The sequence below is a fragment of the Anolis sagrei genome, chromosome 2, assembly GCF_037176765.1.
Source record: "Anolis sagrei isolate rAnoSag1 chromosome 2, rAnoSag1.mat, whole genome shotgun sequence".
Taxonomy (NCBI): domain Eukaryota; kingdom Metazoa; phylum Chordata; class Lepidosauria; order Squamata; family Dactyloidae; genus Anolis; species Anolis sagrei.
In genome coordinates, this window is record NC_090022.1 from 84597576 (window position 1) to 84615148 (window position 17573).

Consider the following 17573-nt stretch of genomic DNA (forward strand, 5'->3'; position numbering starts at 1 on the left):
CTGCACAACTAAAGCAATCTCCCAGCCCTGATTGCTTTTTTTTGGCAGAGTTCAGAAAATGCAAATGTTTTGAATTACAGTTCCCCAAATTCCCTATCCAGATCGCTATTCTCTATAAGTTTACCCCAAACTGCTTTTCATTTCTTCTCTGCCTTCTCTTGCTAGAGACAAGCTGGGGCATGTCCAGAGAAGTGCAACCAAAATGGTAAAAGCCATGGAAGCCAAGCCCTATGAGGAACAGCTTAGGGAGAAGGGTATGTTTAGATGATCAACATACGAAACCGCTGGGAGAGGCCATCTGGAGTTTTGGAGTTTGGTGCCACCTATATACAATGACACCCAACTCTATTACGCCAAGGAAGCTGCCCTGACCATAGTGTCTGTCATCAGTAATGGACTGGATGAGGACAAATGGAAATTTAATCCAGACAAGACAGAGGTACTCCTGATCAGTTGTAAGGCAGACCAGGCCAGTTCTTGCCAGAGACAAGCTGTAAAAGTTTTGTAAGCCAAGCCCTATGATGAATGGCTTAGGGAGAAGGGTATGTTTAGCTGCTCAACATATACACGAAACCACTGTGAGAGGTCATCTGGAGTCCTGGAGTTCAGTGTTACCTATATGCAAATGACACCCAACTCTACTACTCCTTTCCAACTAAAGTCAAGAAAGTTTTCCTGACCCTAAACTAGTGTCTGTCATCAGTAATGGACTGGATGAGGGCAAACAAATTGAAACTTAATCCAGACAAGACAGAGGTACTCCTGTCTTTTGTAAGGAAGACCAGGGAATGGAGATCCAGCCTGTGCTGGATGGAGTCACGCTCCCCCTAAAGGCACAGGTCTGCAGTTTGGGGGTCCTTCTGGACTCGGTACTGCACCTAGAGGCAGATGTGTCCAGGAGGACCTTTGTACAATTAAAACTTGTGCACCAACTGCACTCGTTCCCTGAGAAGCTAGAGCTGGCCATGGTGGTACATGCCTTAGTTACATCCCATCTGGATTACTCTAACACACTCTATGTGGGGCTGCCTCTGAAGAGTGCTCAGAAACTTCAGCTGGTCCAAAGAGCTGAAGCCAGGTTGCTCACTGGGGCTGGCTACAGGACGCAGACAACCCCTCTGTTGAACTGGTTATGACCAGTTCAGGCTCAGGCTATTTGGCTGGCCGCATCCCCTTATACAAACCTGCCTGGACCCTGAGATCTTCAGGAGAGACCCTTCTCTCAGTTCCATTCCCATCACAAGCATGATTGGTGGGAATGGGAAAACAGGACTTCCTTCTATGTGGCTGCCCCTCGACTCTGGAACTCCCAGCCCAGGAAAGCCAAAATGGCCTCCTCTCTGCTGTCCTTCTGGCTGCAGGCTAAAACCATTTTATTCAGGTGGGCTTTTAAAGATGAAGGTGTTTAAGGCCATCAAGGGCTGCTATGATTTTGTGATGCGATTTTATATGCTTTATGGCTGTAACCTGGATTGCTTTAATATTAATGTTGTCTAATACTGGTTTAATATTTGTATATTTGAAATTGCATTGAAATGCTTTTTGTTGTGAGCCGCTTTGAGTCTTTGAGTCTGCATATGGAGAGAAATAGTGGGATATAAAAAAACATATTAACTAGATAAATCAACTGAACTCAGTAAACCGAGGTGCAGAACAAAGCTTCTGCCTTCCCTGTTCTGGATGCAATGCATCCCCAACTAATAATTCTCAGAGTGACACGGGGAAGCCAAGTTGGAATGATAGAAAAATGAACTTGAACCACTTAAAATAAAAAGGTGAATCACCAGTGAAGAAAAGAGAAAGCACAAAAGGACTGGCTAGATCAAATGTTTCCATTTTTACTCCACTTATTTCTCCTGCAAGACATTTAAGATGTCTCAAAAGTACGGAAATATTAATGTGAGTTCACTCACCCCAACTGTTTGGTGTTATAACTTGCACTTTCAGATAAGAATTTTAATCTATAAAAGGTCATTCTAAAAGTATTTGGTATTTTTACCAAACCACTGTTGAACTGAGATCAAAGCTTATCAAGCCACTGCAAAATGTTGTGTGGATTCCCTTCAAAGTCTGAAGCTCAAGCAGGAAGGAGGTTTCAGGTAGGACACATGGTTAGGGTTCTGTCTGAAGTCATTGGCCTGACAAACCTATCCACCTAAATCCACAATTAACCAAGGAACAGTTGTCCCAAAATAACTGAATTCTTGTGCATCTCTAGCCAAGTAAACTAAATGTATACACAGAGCAAGACTTACGACTCCAATGCCTTCAAAAGCAAAAATAGCTGTGCCAAAAAACAGAGGAAACGTCTTCCATGGGGCCACCATAGGCAGATGGGTGGGATCTGGAATATCCTGGTAAAAAACAGGAAGATAGAGAGTTTAGATTTGAGAGTGAAATGGGTCAGCACTTGCCTAGGAGAGTTACAACAGGCAGCTGCCTTAACATATTGAGTCAAACTCACCTAAACCAGGAACTCACCTCACCTAAACCTACACAGGCTGGAAGTGACTCCCCTGTTTCTCGGGCACAATCCTTCTGAGATGTCAAGCTGTCTGGACTCATTGCTGACCCTGCAGCCTCAGGTGTTGGTGGTGGCCAGGAGTGCCTTTGCACAATTAAAACTTGGGCGCCAGTTGCGCCCATATCTTGAGACGTCAGATCTGGCCATGGTAGTACATGCCTTAGTTACATCTCAACTGGACTACTGCAATGCACTCTATGTGGCACTACCTTTAAAGAGCGCTTGGAAGCTTCAGCTGGTCGAGAAGTCAGGAGCCAGGTTACTAAAGGGAGCACCGTACAGGGAGAGAACAACTCCCACGTTACAGCAGCTCCACTGGCTTCCAGTTTGCTACTAGGCAAAATTTAAAGTCCTGGTAGTTACCTTAAAGCCCTAAATGGTTTGGGTCCAGACTACTTGACCAACTGCCTATCCTCATATGAACCAGCCCTGACATGGTGTTCATCAGGGAAGGACCTCCTCTTGGTCCCACCTCCATCACAACTCCGGCTTGTGGGAACGAGAGAGAGGGTCTTCTTTGCAATCGCCCAGCCCCATCTCTGGAAGGAGATCAGAATGGCCCCCATGCTGCCCTTATTCAGGAAGCAACTAAAAACCTTCCTATGCTCCCAAGAATATGAAGAGCCAAATGTTTGAAGATTTGGCCTTACCAAATACGGAATATACAATGGATATGGCTTTTAATTCTGTTTTTATTAATGCTGTGAAATTTACTGGTATTTTATTGTGATGTGGTTTTTTACAATTGAATGCTTTATATTATTTATCTGTATTGTTTAACTTACTGCTTATTTTTCTGGCATTCAATGTTTGCCTTTGATGTTGTAAGCCACCAAGAGATCCCATGGGGAGATGGGGCAGAATATAAATAATGTTTGATTGATGATTGATTGATATGCAATATGCAAGTTTTACACAAGGGGCACCCGAAATTACTCTTGCTGATATCCTTGTTTGTCCCTCCTCTGTTCCAGTTTAAATCTAAAATGCTATCTGTTGGATGCAGAAACCCTTCTTTTTCAAAATTTCCCCAGGCCAGCTTTGTGTGCATTGATGGTGATATATTAATAAACATGCTTCATCCACTGAACCTCACCTTGGGGCCACAACAGCTTCAATGCCTTATCTATTAATAAAACAGACCATTATAAATAGAATCACTGTTGCCAACATTTCTAAATGTTACTACTTCCAGACTGACATTTGTACATACCCTGACGATGTACTGGTATATCATGATCAGGCTGCTAAGCATGAGAAGATTGGCCAGCATGGAGAAGATGGAAAGTATCTTGAGATTCTGGATGAAGACAAGCAGTACCACAAATGGCAACAAGCAGAGGATGTATAACTGGGAGCTCATGGTTGGTGCCAACAGCGCAGTTTCATTGGCATTGCAGTTGTTGGTAGTACCATTAGCAGCTGATATCACCTAGGGATTCATGAGGAAAAATAGATTTTCAGCAGGCTTTTTATTGCTTGTGGTTGAAGCAACATTGCATAGGATAACAGAATGCAATTGATAATAGATTAAATTGTTCAATTCAAGTCATGAAATTATAAGAATCCAAGACGGCTTACACACAATTGTACTCTAAAATCCATGTGGCAGCTACACTGTAATATCAGAACTGAATAAAAGTTGTGCTTTCTTATCTTCCTTGCAAATGTAACTCAACAACTCAGGCATATATACTAGTTCAAAAAGATTCAATAGTACTTTACATACTGGTAAGAAGTTACAATTGCTCACTATATAGAAACAGAAGGAGCCTAAATATCCTGAAGGCGCCTGATCCCATCTGACCTCAGATGGTAAAATTTCCAATTTTAACATTACATTTGACCCCCCCCCCTCTGTTTTTAATTGTGTGTTGTTTTATTGATAATGTTGTTTATTTCATTGTCTATGTTTTTAATTGCTTGTATTGTTGTTTTATTGCTGTATTGTTGTGTTTGGGCTTGGCCTCATGTAAGCCACACCGAGTCCCTTGGGGAGATGGTAGCGGGGTACAAATAAAGTTAATAAATAAATAAATAAATGGTAAGCAGAGTCAGGCCTGGTTACTATATAGATGGGGTAACACCAAGGAATATCAGGCTGTATTTCAGAGAAAGGCAATGGCAACCACTTCTAAGTATTCCTTACCCAAGAAAACCATGTGAAATTTATGGGGTTGCTCCGAATTCACAAGTGACTTCGCAGCACACACGTATGCAGACACGCACATATGGAGAAACAGAACTTGGGAAGTTGCAGGAACCAGAAAGTTTCGAAGAAGAGGTAGTTACAGTTCTCTCCTCAAGCAGGGCTGTGGTCCTTATAGCTACACTTTTTAAAAGGATCTCTTCACTGTCCTATTTATCAAAATTAACTCTGATGGTCCCTTTAGCTTCATCTTCAAAGACAGTATCACAAGGATTGACATCTGAATCAGAACAGGAAACTGCCAAGTTGTATTATGCACTTCCAACATGTGTTCAACAAGAACATAAGTTTTGGTAGAAAGGCTTGAAAGAAAATTGGAAGTTCAGGTAGATAAATGGGGATGGATGTCTCTCAAGACCCTTTCAAAAATGCCCTATACCCAAGACCTGATCCCAGGTTTTCTGCTTTAAGCTCCCACTGGCTGATACTCTGGTATAAACAGAAAACCTGGAATCATATCCTGGGATATAGGACCTTTCTGGAAGAGCCATCAGAGCCAAAAAGAAACTGTTCACACAGGTAAGGCATCTATACAAGGGATGAGCAACCGCAGCAGAGCTGGAGATTCATTTCTCCCATAGGACAAGCCAGTGGGCACGACAATTCCCAAAAAACCCTCACAAAAATGCAGATAGCTGGACATTCATTTCTAACAGACTTTTGAAAATATTAAACAATGCAGAGGAACACTGCTTGCAATGCACCTCTGAATGTAGCAACCAATGTGCCTCTGAACACTGCAACAAATTTGGTGAAGGAAATTTCAATAAGAAAACAATTATTATGCTGTTGTTTTTTTATGCAAGTAGTCCAGGGAATCTAAAGAGGTCAGGGGGGCAATTCTGCAGGAAAGGAGACTGCACCTGAATATGGGGAAGAAATTCCTGACAGTAAGAGTTGTTCAACAGTGGAACATATTACCTTGGAGTGTGCTGGAATCGCTTTTTCTATAGTTTTTTTTAAGAGCCTGGAAGGCCATCTGTTGGGAGTGTTTAGTTGCCTATTACAGCATGGCTGATTTGTCCCACTCTATGATTCTGTGGGACTCAAGGCTGCATTTTGCTCATTCTTGATGTTCACCGATGAAATGAAGGCACTTTTGTTTATTAGTGTTCAAAGGAGATTGATGTTAAGAGATACGTATCTAACTCTTGATTTCCACAGACCAACTAAAAGCAACTAACAGTTTACTGGATTGCAGACAACAATTTAAAAGTAAATTCTTTTGGATGGCCATCTCTCAGGGATGCTTTGAATGCAATTTTCCTGCTTCTAGCAGAGGGTTGGACTGGATTCTATCATGCCGCATCCCCTTCTCCTCTGTATCCAGTGAACTCATTCTACAAATAAATCCCAGCTCTGACCATTTTTTTTTCTTTTGAAATCATGGTGCATGAGAATGCGGTTGTTGTGAGGCAAGTATAGTTAAAACCCTAAAACTGTGATGAATTAAACAAAAAGAAAGCATAAAATTTAGTATTAAAATTTTAAGTTCTTGAGAAGCCATTAAGCAGCAATAAATTAATTTTAATCTAGCCTAGCTGGATCTGAATTACACACTGAATTATTTAAATGCAGCCATATCCTAAAATTGGCTTAATGGATTTGCCACATGCACGTGATAACCCCACAGCAATAATTTAATTACAATCTAATCTTATCTTAAAGGCATTATTGTAAACAGTGAGAGAAGCTATGAACGTGAGGAGGGAAACACATTATGAGGGTACAATCTCAATGGAAAGGTATTGTCATAAACTTTATGTCATAAAGACTGTTCTTATAAGAAAGAGACAATGCCAAAAGACCAGGAAACTTCTAGCCAGCTTCCAATCTGTAGACCGTATTGAACAATCCAGAAGTTAAAGAATAACCCAATAAACCCACTATCAGGTCTTATGCACCAAAATGTTATCTTCAATAATGGCGTGCTATCTTCAGTAACAGATTATGAAACGTTACTCAAGACTGGGTTGCTGTGAGTTTTCCAGGCTGTATGGCCATGTTCCAGAAGCATTCCCTCCTGACATTTTGCCCATGTCTATGGCAGGCATCCTCAGAGGTTGCGAGGTCTGTTGGAAACTAGGCAAGTGGGGTTTATATATCTGTGGAATGTCCAGGGTGGGAGAAAGAAAGCTTGTCTGCTTGAGGCAAGTGTGAATGTTGCAATTGGCTACCTTGATTAGCATTTGATGGCCTTGTTGCTTCAAAGCCTGGCTTCCTCCTGCCTGGGGGGATCCTTTGTTGGGAGATGTTAGCTGGCCCTGATAGATTCTTGTCTAGAATTCCCCTGCTTTTTGAGTGTTGCCCTTTATTTACAGTCCTGATTTTAGAGTTTTTTTTTAAAAAAAATACTGGTAGCCAGATTTTGTACATTATCATGGTTTCCACCTTTCTGTTGAAATTTCTCAAGACTTTACAGCAAGGTAAGCCAACATCACCTGTCACTGCACTTGGGATTGGCTTACTCCCATCAAATGTATCATCACACCAACAGATTTTGGTGGCACTACAGAAACTAGCCTCCACCCCATACTTTAACCTTAGAACAGGAATATGAGTCATACAGTTCTGTTGAGTTATAGCCAACAGTGAAGAATGCTGGGGAGTTGTAGCTTGACTATGGGTGCATCGGCAATGTAGAATATAGTTTGGTACCACTTTAGTTGGAATGGCTCAATGCTATGAACCCATGAGAACTGCAGTTAGATGAGGCACCAGCACTTTTTGGCAAAGAAGGCTAAAGAGCTTGTAAAACCACAGGATGCATTAATTCTACACGGTAGATGCACCTAATGTCTGGAGAGCCACATAACTTCCACTCCTACCTTAAAAGCAAGTGCATGAAGAAGACATGATTTGTTCTCAGAAGTGCAACTGACTATACAACACTGCTGCTGGCAGGAGGAGGAGTCCCTTAGTGTGTTGCATGGGAGCAACACAATCCTATTCTTGTCCACCATGGCTTGAAAGTATAAAACTGTGAATATGAGTTTACTGGCATTTACATAGTATTTTTGTGATTGTACAGACTGTACTGTATCTGTTGGTTACTATATAACCATTATGTCCCACTTCTGCTCCAATCCAGGACAAGATAATCATAATACATGACATTGGACAGAAGTAGATTTGTAAGGCCTCAAAGTTCATATATTATAGTTAAGCCTCTCATTTTTTAAAAAACACACATGGATGTCTCTTTGCTAGCTTGGTCAGCTCAGATGATGGACACTAACCCCTTCTCAGCCTAATAGTTTCTTACTCTTTATAGCAATGACCAAAATACTTAAATCAGAATAACTCCCAAACTCCATAATTCTACCCAAAACTGTCTACAAACTTCAGGCCACATTACACTATTTTCAAACTTACTTGTTTCAGATTGTCAGCCAGGAAAACAAAATACACACAGCAGAATCCCAGCTGAGTAAGAATCAAGAAAAATCCCACTACGTATCTAAAAATTAAAAAAAATACAGGTTAGGATAATGAAGAATCACAACAAACAAGCTGACTTGTGGGAAATATTCCAATTCAGGTTTCAGAAATACTGCTGGAATGTGCACATTCATCTATATAAATAAAAATGTAATGTTCGTTTGTGGTATTAACATAACCACAGCAATGTGTGGCGGGTACGGCTAGTTAAAAATAAGAACAAACAATTTCTAGCCCTCACAGTTAAAAATCTTTGCCTGAATTAAAACTTGTGCACCAACTGTGCCCGCTCCTTAAGAAGCCAAATCTGGCCACGGTGGTACACATCTTAGTTACATCATGTCTGGATTACTGTAACATGCTCTGCATGGTGCTGCCTATGAAGAGTGGTCCAAAGAGCTGCAGCCAGACTACTAACTGGGGCTGGATACAGAAAACGGACATCGCCCCTTTTGCAGCAGCTCCACAGCCCTAGATCAGTGGTTCTCAACCTATAGGTCCCCATGTGTTTTGGCCTACAACTCCCAGAAATCCCAGCCAGTTTACCAGCTATTAGGATTTCTGGAAGTTTTAGGTCAAAACATCTTGGACCCACAGGTTGAGAACCACTGCCCTAGGTCCAGGCTATTTGGCTGACTGCATCCTCTTGGATGAAATTGCCCAGACCCTGAGATCTTCAGGAGAGGCCCTTTTCTCAGTCCTACCTCCATCTCAAGCAGAATTGGTGGGAATGAGAGAGCAGGGGCTTTTCAGAGGCTGCCCCTCAACTCTGGAACTCCCTGCCCAGGGAAGCCAGAATGGCCCCCTCCCTGCTGCACTTCTGGTGGGAGGCTAAAACCTTTCTATTCAGGAAGACTTTTAAAGGTGGTGTTAGTTAGGGGGTGTTGTGGTTTTTAATTTTTGAATATGTCTTGATGGATTTTAACTGTGAATTTTTTAGTGCTATTTGTGTTTAATCCTGTTTTAATGGTTGCATATTTGTATATTTTAATAGTAGATCAATGCTTTTATGTCAAGCTGCTTTGAGGTATAATGAACTATAATAATAATAATAATAATAATAACAACAACAACAACAACAACAATAACAATAAATATTGAATGCTAACAAAATGACAAAAAGACTAGCATGCAAGAGGAGGAAAATGGTAAATAAAACTAAACAAAGTGTTTATTGTGAATCTACATAGTGCCATTGATGGTAACAGAAAGGTCAATTTTTCTACATTACCAATGGTATTCCACAGTGTAATTCAATACAAATTGTTCAATACAAATTGTTTATTTAGTAGATTCAGTTTATTGCTAACCCCTTTAAGTGCCTAATTGTTAGAAACGAAACAAAACTTTAACTAAAACAGCAACTGTAAATCAAAACAAATTAATTTTCTTCTGAAAAGGCAACACCCTTGTTGCAATAACCTAATTAACTTTCAAAACCTCATCTAAATAAAACCTTATTGACTTGTGAGTGCCTAAGCAACAGGGAGAAGCCCAAGAGAGTCTTCCTAGGAATAGGATTTCACAGCCTACGAGCAACCCATGAGATGCCCTCCAAGAAGGGTTGGGAGGTTTTTGTAATCTGGCTTTAGGAGTGTCAGTGTCACAAAATCCCAGTAACACCTCCCTGTTTTGTAGGAACCCGCTCACCCTGCACAATTGCAGCACTATGATTCCACTTTAAGTGCCATGGCTGTGTCCTATGGAATCCTTTATAATCAGGTTTAGAATCAGCTTGGCAGCACTAGAGCAACTCTCTGGATGGGAATGCTAAGAGCCCCTTGCTATGTCACAAATCCCTGGATCTGATAGGATCTCTACAATTATGTGCAGTGACTAGTTATCTCATAAATGTGAACAGCACATAAATAGTAATGAAAATGTTGAAGGAATCCAATATCAAGAAGACAACTATCGTGATTGCTAAGTTAATTACTACAAAACTTTCAAAAGATGATTTTTTTTACAATTGAGGAAGTTGATTTAAATGCAGGAACTTTACAAAACAATTTGCCATTTTCCTAAAACTGATTTGTAGCAACATGGTCATTTGAGAGAAATTAGGGCTCCAAATACAAGAATTCAGATCCTGTTCAGCCACAGAAACTCTCAGAGTGATTTTTTGCTAAGTCAAGATGAAAGCAGTGGCAAATCTGCTCTGAATAGATTTTGCGAAGGAAACTTACGATAGGGTTGTGTAAGTTGAAGTCTCCCATGGAAGGTACACAACTAAACTAAACCCCCACCCCCATTCCAGCTACGATGCTGAAGACTGCTCATATCATGCACAGATCATGACAACAGGGTTTCTGAGGCTTTCTAATGAAGAGGATCAGCAAGTATTTTTCCCAGCATGCCAGGGACCGACGACTACAATTTTTATTTCTCTCCTGGAAGCTCACCAGGGACCAAGACCCAATGGCTCAGAAATCAGCACTGGTCCAGGGACCACCACTATGAGTTGTACTGACCTACAATCCAAATCTATCCACACTCCTGCAATATAAATATAAGGTAAGTACCTTCCCCAGATGGAATGATTCCGAAGCCATGCACTGGGTGTTTCTTCCAGCCCATGCATCACAGCATCACCATAATCAACAAATGGCTTCTGATGTCTATTAAGAAAAAGAAGCAAAAGGGGAGAAAAGTAACTAATTTCCTTGAAGTACTGGCATATGTAAAGGGAGGACAAAACGTTAGCATTCACAGACATTTCAGACCGGTACAGACTATTGTCTTCCTCCTCTTCAAAGATGGGTTAGAGAACAGCATGTTATAGAAATATACACCATTCCTTTTGAATAATGTGAGATCAGAATGTACCACAATATTGTTGACTAAATTAGTGATTCACCAAAGTCTATTCCTCTGAGGGTTTTGAATTTCAACTCCCCAAAGTCTCAGCTGCTTTGGCCAATGATCAGGGATGCTGGAATCTGAAGTCCAAAACACCTGGGAGAGAAGAGTTTGGGAAATACTGGGCTATACCATCCTACAACTGTTGTTTCTTTAGCCATGGAAAATCATCGATGTCAGAAAGTTCTTCACACAAAGCCAGCAGTGCTGTACATGACAGGAGTGGGAATCAGATTTATTTTAACTTTATTGAATTCCCTTCCATGCATTAAACACTGGCTATATCTGATTTTTCAGAAAGATTTATTAAGTTAACAGAGGAGAATAGGCTTTTATGTCCACACATCTTATCTCATATCTTATCTTATACCATGCAGCTCAATTTATGTTCCATTTGAGGCTGGCACTGAAAAAGAAAATAAAGCTGAGAAACACCAACAATTCAGATTTCTTCTTACTTGTTGCAGAAGTGGTGGGCACACTTAACCAGGATATCCATACAGTGCAGTGCCATTATTCCGATCACAAGCAAGCTGATGGGACCCATCTGAACAGCAAGAGAGGGAGAAACAGAATTAAGAGCACACTCTTGTGGCTGAAGAAATAAAAGCAAGATGTATTTCACCAGAACCAAAGAATATTTTTCAACCAAAATCTAGAAAAGGCTGTCATGTAGCAGAAAGAAAAGAACACCATATTCCAAGAGCTAATAAACTTATTTAACTTTAGTAGCTTTAGTAGCTCATGACTGACTATAGTATATACCTCACAATTATTGATCGAACAAAATAATACACAATTTGTGCAAGGCTTCAAAGCACTTTACTCATATGACCTTGAAACCTCTCCTATTCCTGTAAAGTGAAAATTATTTTCCACATGTAGTAGAAGGCATGGATGACATCTGAACTGAGGACTTCTAATTTGTAGCTTTTAGGTGCTATTTTATTTTACAGAACAGTCCATCATTGGTAGGACAACACACAAAACACCCTACAAACAATAAAACTATAAGCACTTGAGAGTTTAGCTCTTGTGCAAATGACTTTATTTCTTACTGTTCCTTCAATAATCCACTGATGGATTTAATTCTGTAGCTCTGCATCCTTTACACAGGCAGGAAGACCATTTAGGCAATGGTTCTAGAAAGAAACAGTCAACTCTCACTCTGCTGGACAAAGAAGTCCCTTCACATGAAGGACACCCCTTTCCAATAATTCATCAGCAAGCCACTGGCAACAAAAAAAACTGCTCAGCAAATGAAGGATTAAGTAGGACAGCTCCTTCATAAGATTACATTTAGGAAAGAAGAATAGGAGACTTGGTTGAAGGGTTGTCTTTACCTTGGACTCCTGGTTCAAAAGCTACATACAAAAAGCTCAAAAGTAGCTGTTTATGTGTCTTTGTATGTCCTTGCACATAAACAGAACCTTTGCTTCTAAAGAAGAAATCAAATGTCCCAACATCACAGAGGTTTTTGTATGTGTGAACATTTTATTTAACCATATTACAAGGAAAACTTTTATCTGCCTTTTTAAGTTTAATTATGCCTCATATTTATATCCTTTGTGTCTAAAAACCTTCCTATTTGTGTTAGGAATTCAATGTTGTCTGTGTTTGACTATGGGCTTGTTTATTTGTTTGTTGGAAACTCGCTTTCCATAAGAGATGAAAGACCCATTTTAGTGACATGAACATGGGGTAACCTAATGGGACTATTATATATTCATCAGTAAAAAAAATAGTAGAAGTTTTCATGGATTAGAATTCACTTTATGTGATAAGTAGCTCAGGATAACACTTCATTCATTTAATGAAGTAAACTGCAGTCTGCACATGCCAGTATAGTAATGCATTTGTAAGTCTTGAAGACACCACAACAGTCCTTGTTGCTTTATTACAACATACTAGCACTTTTTTGAGTTTTAGTTATCTGGACTTTCCCCTCTATTTAATGCAATTGTCATTTTTTTAAAGTTATCAGTGGATGTACTTTACTTTATTGATTTCACTTTCATCTGCCCCCGTTTTCAATTCTTGTTAGTATCTTCCTCTTTTGAACAGGGCCCTTCCTCAACTGTGGATTGCGTGTGGTTTTCCTCTCTTAAAGCAACTTCCTCCTGATCCTCTTATTCACTCTCACAGTTCAACTTCCCACAGTTAACTAGTAATTCTGTTTGGTTTTAGTCTGCTTTCTCCTTGGAGTAACTGCTTCTAATTTGTTCCTATTTCAATTGTCTTCTCATTACTTTGCAGTTTGAATGCAAGGCAACACAAAGATAAGAGAAACAGCAGAAAAAATATAAATTAGGATATTACAAATAATAGTATATTCCTAGGCTGTAAACAGTTACCATGGATGATTATGCCTTGCAGTTAAAATGTCACTTAACCTAGTAAATTACAGTATTATTCCTTCTTCCCAAGTATGGACATTTTGGGCTCCTTTGGTATTTATTTTGTACCTTTGATTGAAATCCTTTCAAAAATCATACCTGCCAATTTTTTAAAGTTGGATTTTTGACATGCTCTTCCTCCTTATTTTTGGTTTAATTTTCTCCAATGTAACCATCCTTTGTTGCTGAATTCAGATGCCCATCTGATTTCCTCTAAGCTACATTCTGGCTATGTTTCGTTTTACTCATATCTACATAGCCAGAAGAAGACGGAAGTGTACATTATTTCCACACACTTAAGAAAAGTTGGTTTTGTTTCGTTTTTACATTATGTCTTATATACCAGATCACCTAGGGAACTGTTCCATGTAACAAACACAGAGGAAAATTAAGGAGTATGATTTCCACATGTGGTTTTTTTGGATGTACACAAGATCATCTAGACAATTGTTTCATAAAACATATTAGTTTATGTAGATAATTATCTATTATTGAACTAGAGTGATGTTGTGTAACATACAAAGAGATACTTTCCTGCTATTAAAAGGCCTTATTAGAAGGAAGGAGAAGATACTAAAAACAATTCTGGCTTAGATGTTTTTGATGTCTGCTTAAATTAGTAGGAAATGCAAGACAATGTTGGCAACCCCCTATAACCGAAAGGACAGGTAATCATAGCATGGGCTTTCTCTGTTCTGCTTTCATCCTTAATTGAAATAGGATATTTGAATAACACTAAAAGCATTCAAGAGTAACTGCCAGCACTGCAATTCTCAGTAATGGGAAACAAAATTACGTGCCTGGTTTCCTTTTCCTTCCTTCTTTGTCTGTGGTGGTTTCTCCATACTCCAGCTTCAGCAGGAGGATATTGAAACACACACAAAGATGCAAAAAAGATTCAGCAGTATCTTAGTATACCTGGTCTGAAACAACCGGTGTAAATTTGGATGACAGGGGAGAAGTGGCCCATATTGTTTACTATGGGAATCTTAAACAATTATTCTGTAGCTATCTGTTCATCAAAAGCTAAACAAAGAGCCTACCAGTCATTAGATAGCAACATTTTGTCAATGTGGTAGATCAGCTAGGATTACAAAGCACAGCCTAGGCAAGAAAAATCTCATTTCCCAAGCACAACATTCTTAAACCAGTCAGCAAAAATGTCATTTGTTAAACAAGGAAGACATTACAGGTATAATTATACATATGGGACATGCTTGCCTCTTATAGAAAGTTATCAAAAGTGACCATCCAACCTAGTAATTGAAAATAAACAGGAAGGCAGAAGGCTTACCACAATGCCAGCATTTCTGATGGCCAGCGGAAGCCCCAGCAAACCTGTTCCAATGTTCCCTTTCAACAGGTGTATTAGGGTTTGAAGCCATCTGAGGAAACAAAGAGATCAGATCTCAAAACAGGAGCGGAGAGACTACAGGATAAGGAGACAAAGTATACTTTTTTTCATTTAGAATAATGAAATCGATCAGCTAGAACTGGGAACAAAGCCATGGTTCAGATGAGACATTTCTAATCCAGAGCTGAGGGACTTTTGGACTTCCAGATATTGTTGGACTGGCCTAGGCAGCACTCCCAGAGGCGAGAGTTGATAGGATTTAAATTCAGCCCACTTCTATATTCTAGACCACCTTCAGGAGAAGCCTAAAGTACACAACAGTCATGGCATGTTTGTTATATTTTGCATAGCAACAGCCAGATCCTTCATTTGGAAGAGCACAGTTTGGGTATCAAACGACCAATTAAAATTCACTCTCAATAATAGGGGCATGTAGTATATTATATAGGTCTATACCTGCCACAAATATCTACACTTACATCCAAAATCTGAAAGCCTGCATCTCCCAAATGAGTGTGACCGAGTTTTCAGGGGAGGGCTTTCTCTGCATCCCATCACTCTCCCAGGCTTGGCTGATAAGCAAATTGGCCTTCAACCTTGGCAGTCCAAGGTAGAGTGGTGTTCAATTAGATGAGCTTCTGGGGTATTTTAAATATTTTAACTGGTTTATTATTTCAAATATTTAGCTGAGTGCACCTTTTTTTTCTTTTGTATTCCATATTGTCTTAAAGGTTTAATTTATACTGTAAGCTATTTGCATCTCACTCAGTAAATAAATCCATGCAACTGGAATAACACTTTTGTAGAAAAGGATAATGAGGCTAGTTTCCAAATGATTTTGTAATATCAGAGTCACAAGACCACAGTGATATGCATCAGAAGTTTAATTTTAAAAGAGGGCAGAGCTACTATCATTGGAAAGGTGGGCTAAAATCAAACCAGTGTTACATTTTGGAGCTTTCATTTCTTTTTGTGATTTTTCTAGCGAAGTCTTAGCTTGTTACATGGAAAGGGTTTCCAATCTGGAACTTTAAAAAAAACCCTAATAAAGAGACTTAAGTTCTAAGCAAAACAGAGTCATGATTTTAATTGGCTTCAGTACACTAAATAAGGGTGAAGTGCAAGCTTTCTATGTTCAGAGCAGTTTTCCAGAAACAAAGCTGGTGGACAACACATCTTTGAAAAATGTATGCTTGGAAGTTGTGATTTCCTCAGGGAAGAAGGAGCAAGAGGAATTCAAGTTCTATGTGTAAACAAATAAAACTTCACAATATTGAGGTCCGGCTTAATTCATACTTCTAAGGAACAAAGAAAGTGGCACAGCAGCCTGCCCAAAAGCCACCGTGACTACCAGGTGAGGAACTACACCCTGAATCTACAATTAACTCAGAGAATCTTAGCTAAATATAATTGGGACACATGACTATGACCTTGAGTCTAAATTAAACAGCTAATCTTGTCCAAAGAAGACCCACTGAATCAAAGGCAACTTGACAAATCGACATTTTATGCCTATTTCGTTGTTTCAAATAGACCTTCTCCTGAAGGGATTAGCAACTGGATTTTGGCAAGAACTTTTGCACTTCCATTATGAAAGGGGAAAACATGACACTTTTTTTTTGTGATCTCACTCTCTCCCCTAGATGAAAGCAATACCCACCCAGGAGACTTCTGATGGAAAAGAGCACAACCACTTACGTTGTCCCGTTTGCCTCTCCAAACCGCTGGTAGGATGATGAGCCAGAAAAGCCACTTAATCCCTCTGGGGGGCTGCCATCAGGAGTCACCTCTGTAGAGCTATAGTCATTGTAGTCTTCACTGCGCAGCCTCTTGGTGGACATGGTGGCTATGGGAGAAACAGGGTTAGAAATCATCATTCCCGTTAACTCAATGCTCCCTCCTGGTGTAGCTTCTGCTGCATTCATCGCCTGAGGTTTCTCCAGATGGGACATTGTTGCCCTGCAAGTGTCCTGCTTCTCTTAGTGGAACAGGTTTCTGCCTGGAAGGGTTATATAGTGCCACACCTCCTGACCCACACACTGAGTTGCAACAGTAGCAAATTAAGAGGGAAAAAATCCAGATCAGAGACATGATTTAGGGCCAGCATTTACTGTAATTACCCTGGAGTCAAAGTGTAACCTTGCTAAAGTCCAGAAACACCTACACTTTCCCCTTGAAGAAATAAAGATATGTATTCTTGAGTGGTTGCCAAAACCTCAAACAAGATGTAGATTTTTAACTACAAAATCTATACCAGATTTTCCTCGACAATCAAGACAAATGGCACATTCCAAAGGACAGAAAAGGGCTGCAGAAGAAAGCATCCACTTCTTGAACTTCCCACATATTTGTTCCCTGAGAGATAGGAGGACAATTTAAGTAAAACTAGGGTCTATTCATGTGGTCCAGTTGAAAAAGAGGAATGTGGCCTTGGAGTTCAGGAACTGAGAGTTCTGAAAGAGAAAATATGCAAAGATCAAAGGCCTCTGACTCTTTTCTTCTTCTGCGCACATGGACACATTCAAGTACAAAGTAAGGTAACTACAACCGAATCTGCTCCTTACCCTTTCTATGTTAAACAATAATATCCACTACCATTTTCACTTACCTATGACTAAATATTCCTATTTTTAATATGCTACCAAATACACCCTCCCATAGAATCATAGAGTTGGAACAGATTACAAGGGTCATCTTGTCCATCTCCATTCTGCCACGCAGAAACACACAAATATTCCTGACAAATGGCCATCCAGCCTGTCTTTGGGTGCTTCCAGACAGGGCCCAAAC

General features: G+C 39.9%; 1 protein-coding gene across 2 annotated transcripts in view; it reads right to left on the reverse strand.

Annotated features, from left to right (window-relative positions):
• The window catches only part of LOC132768973 (proton-coupled amino acid transporter 1-like), a 55692-nt gene that overhangs the window by 24678 nt on the left and 13441 nt on the right, over nt 1-17573 (reverse strand). For both annotated transcript variants that reach the window (XM_060765483.2, XM_060765482.2), the window contains exons 2-8: nt 16482-16629; nt 14724-14814; nt 11492-11580; nt 10697-10792; nt 8109-8193; nt 3738-3956; nt 2256-2354 (exon numbers count right to left, since the gene is read on the reverse strand). In XM_060765483.2, the coding sequence (XP_060621466.2) occupies nt 2256-2354; nt 3738-3956; nt 8109-8193; nt 10697-10792; nt 11492-11580; nt 14724-14814; nt 16482-16624 (822 nt within the window). In that variant the 5' untranslated portion in view covers nt 16625-16629. The remainder of the gene's footprint in view (nt 1-2255; nt 2355-3737; nt 3957-8108; nt 8194-10696; nt 10793-11491; nt 11581-14723; nt 14815-16481; nt 16630-17573) is intronic.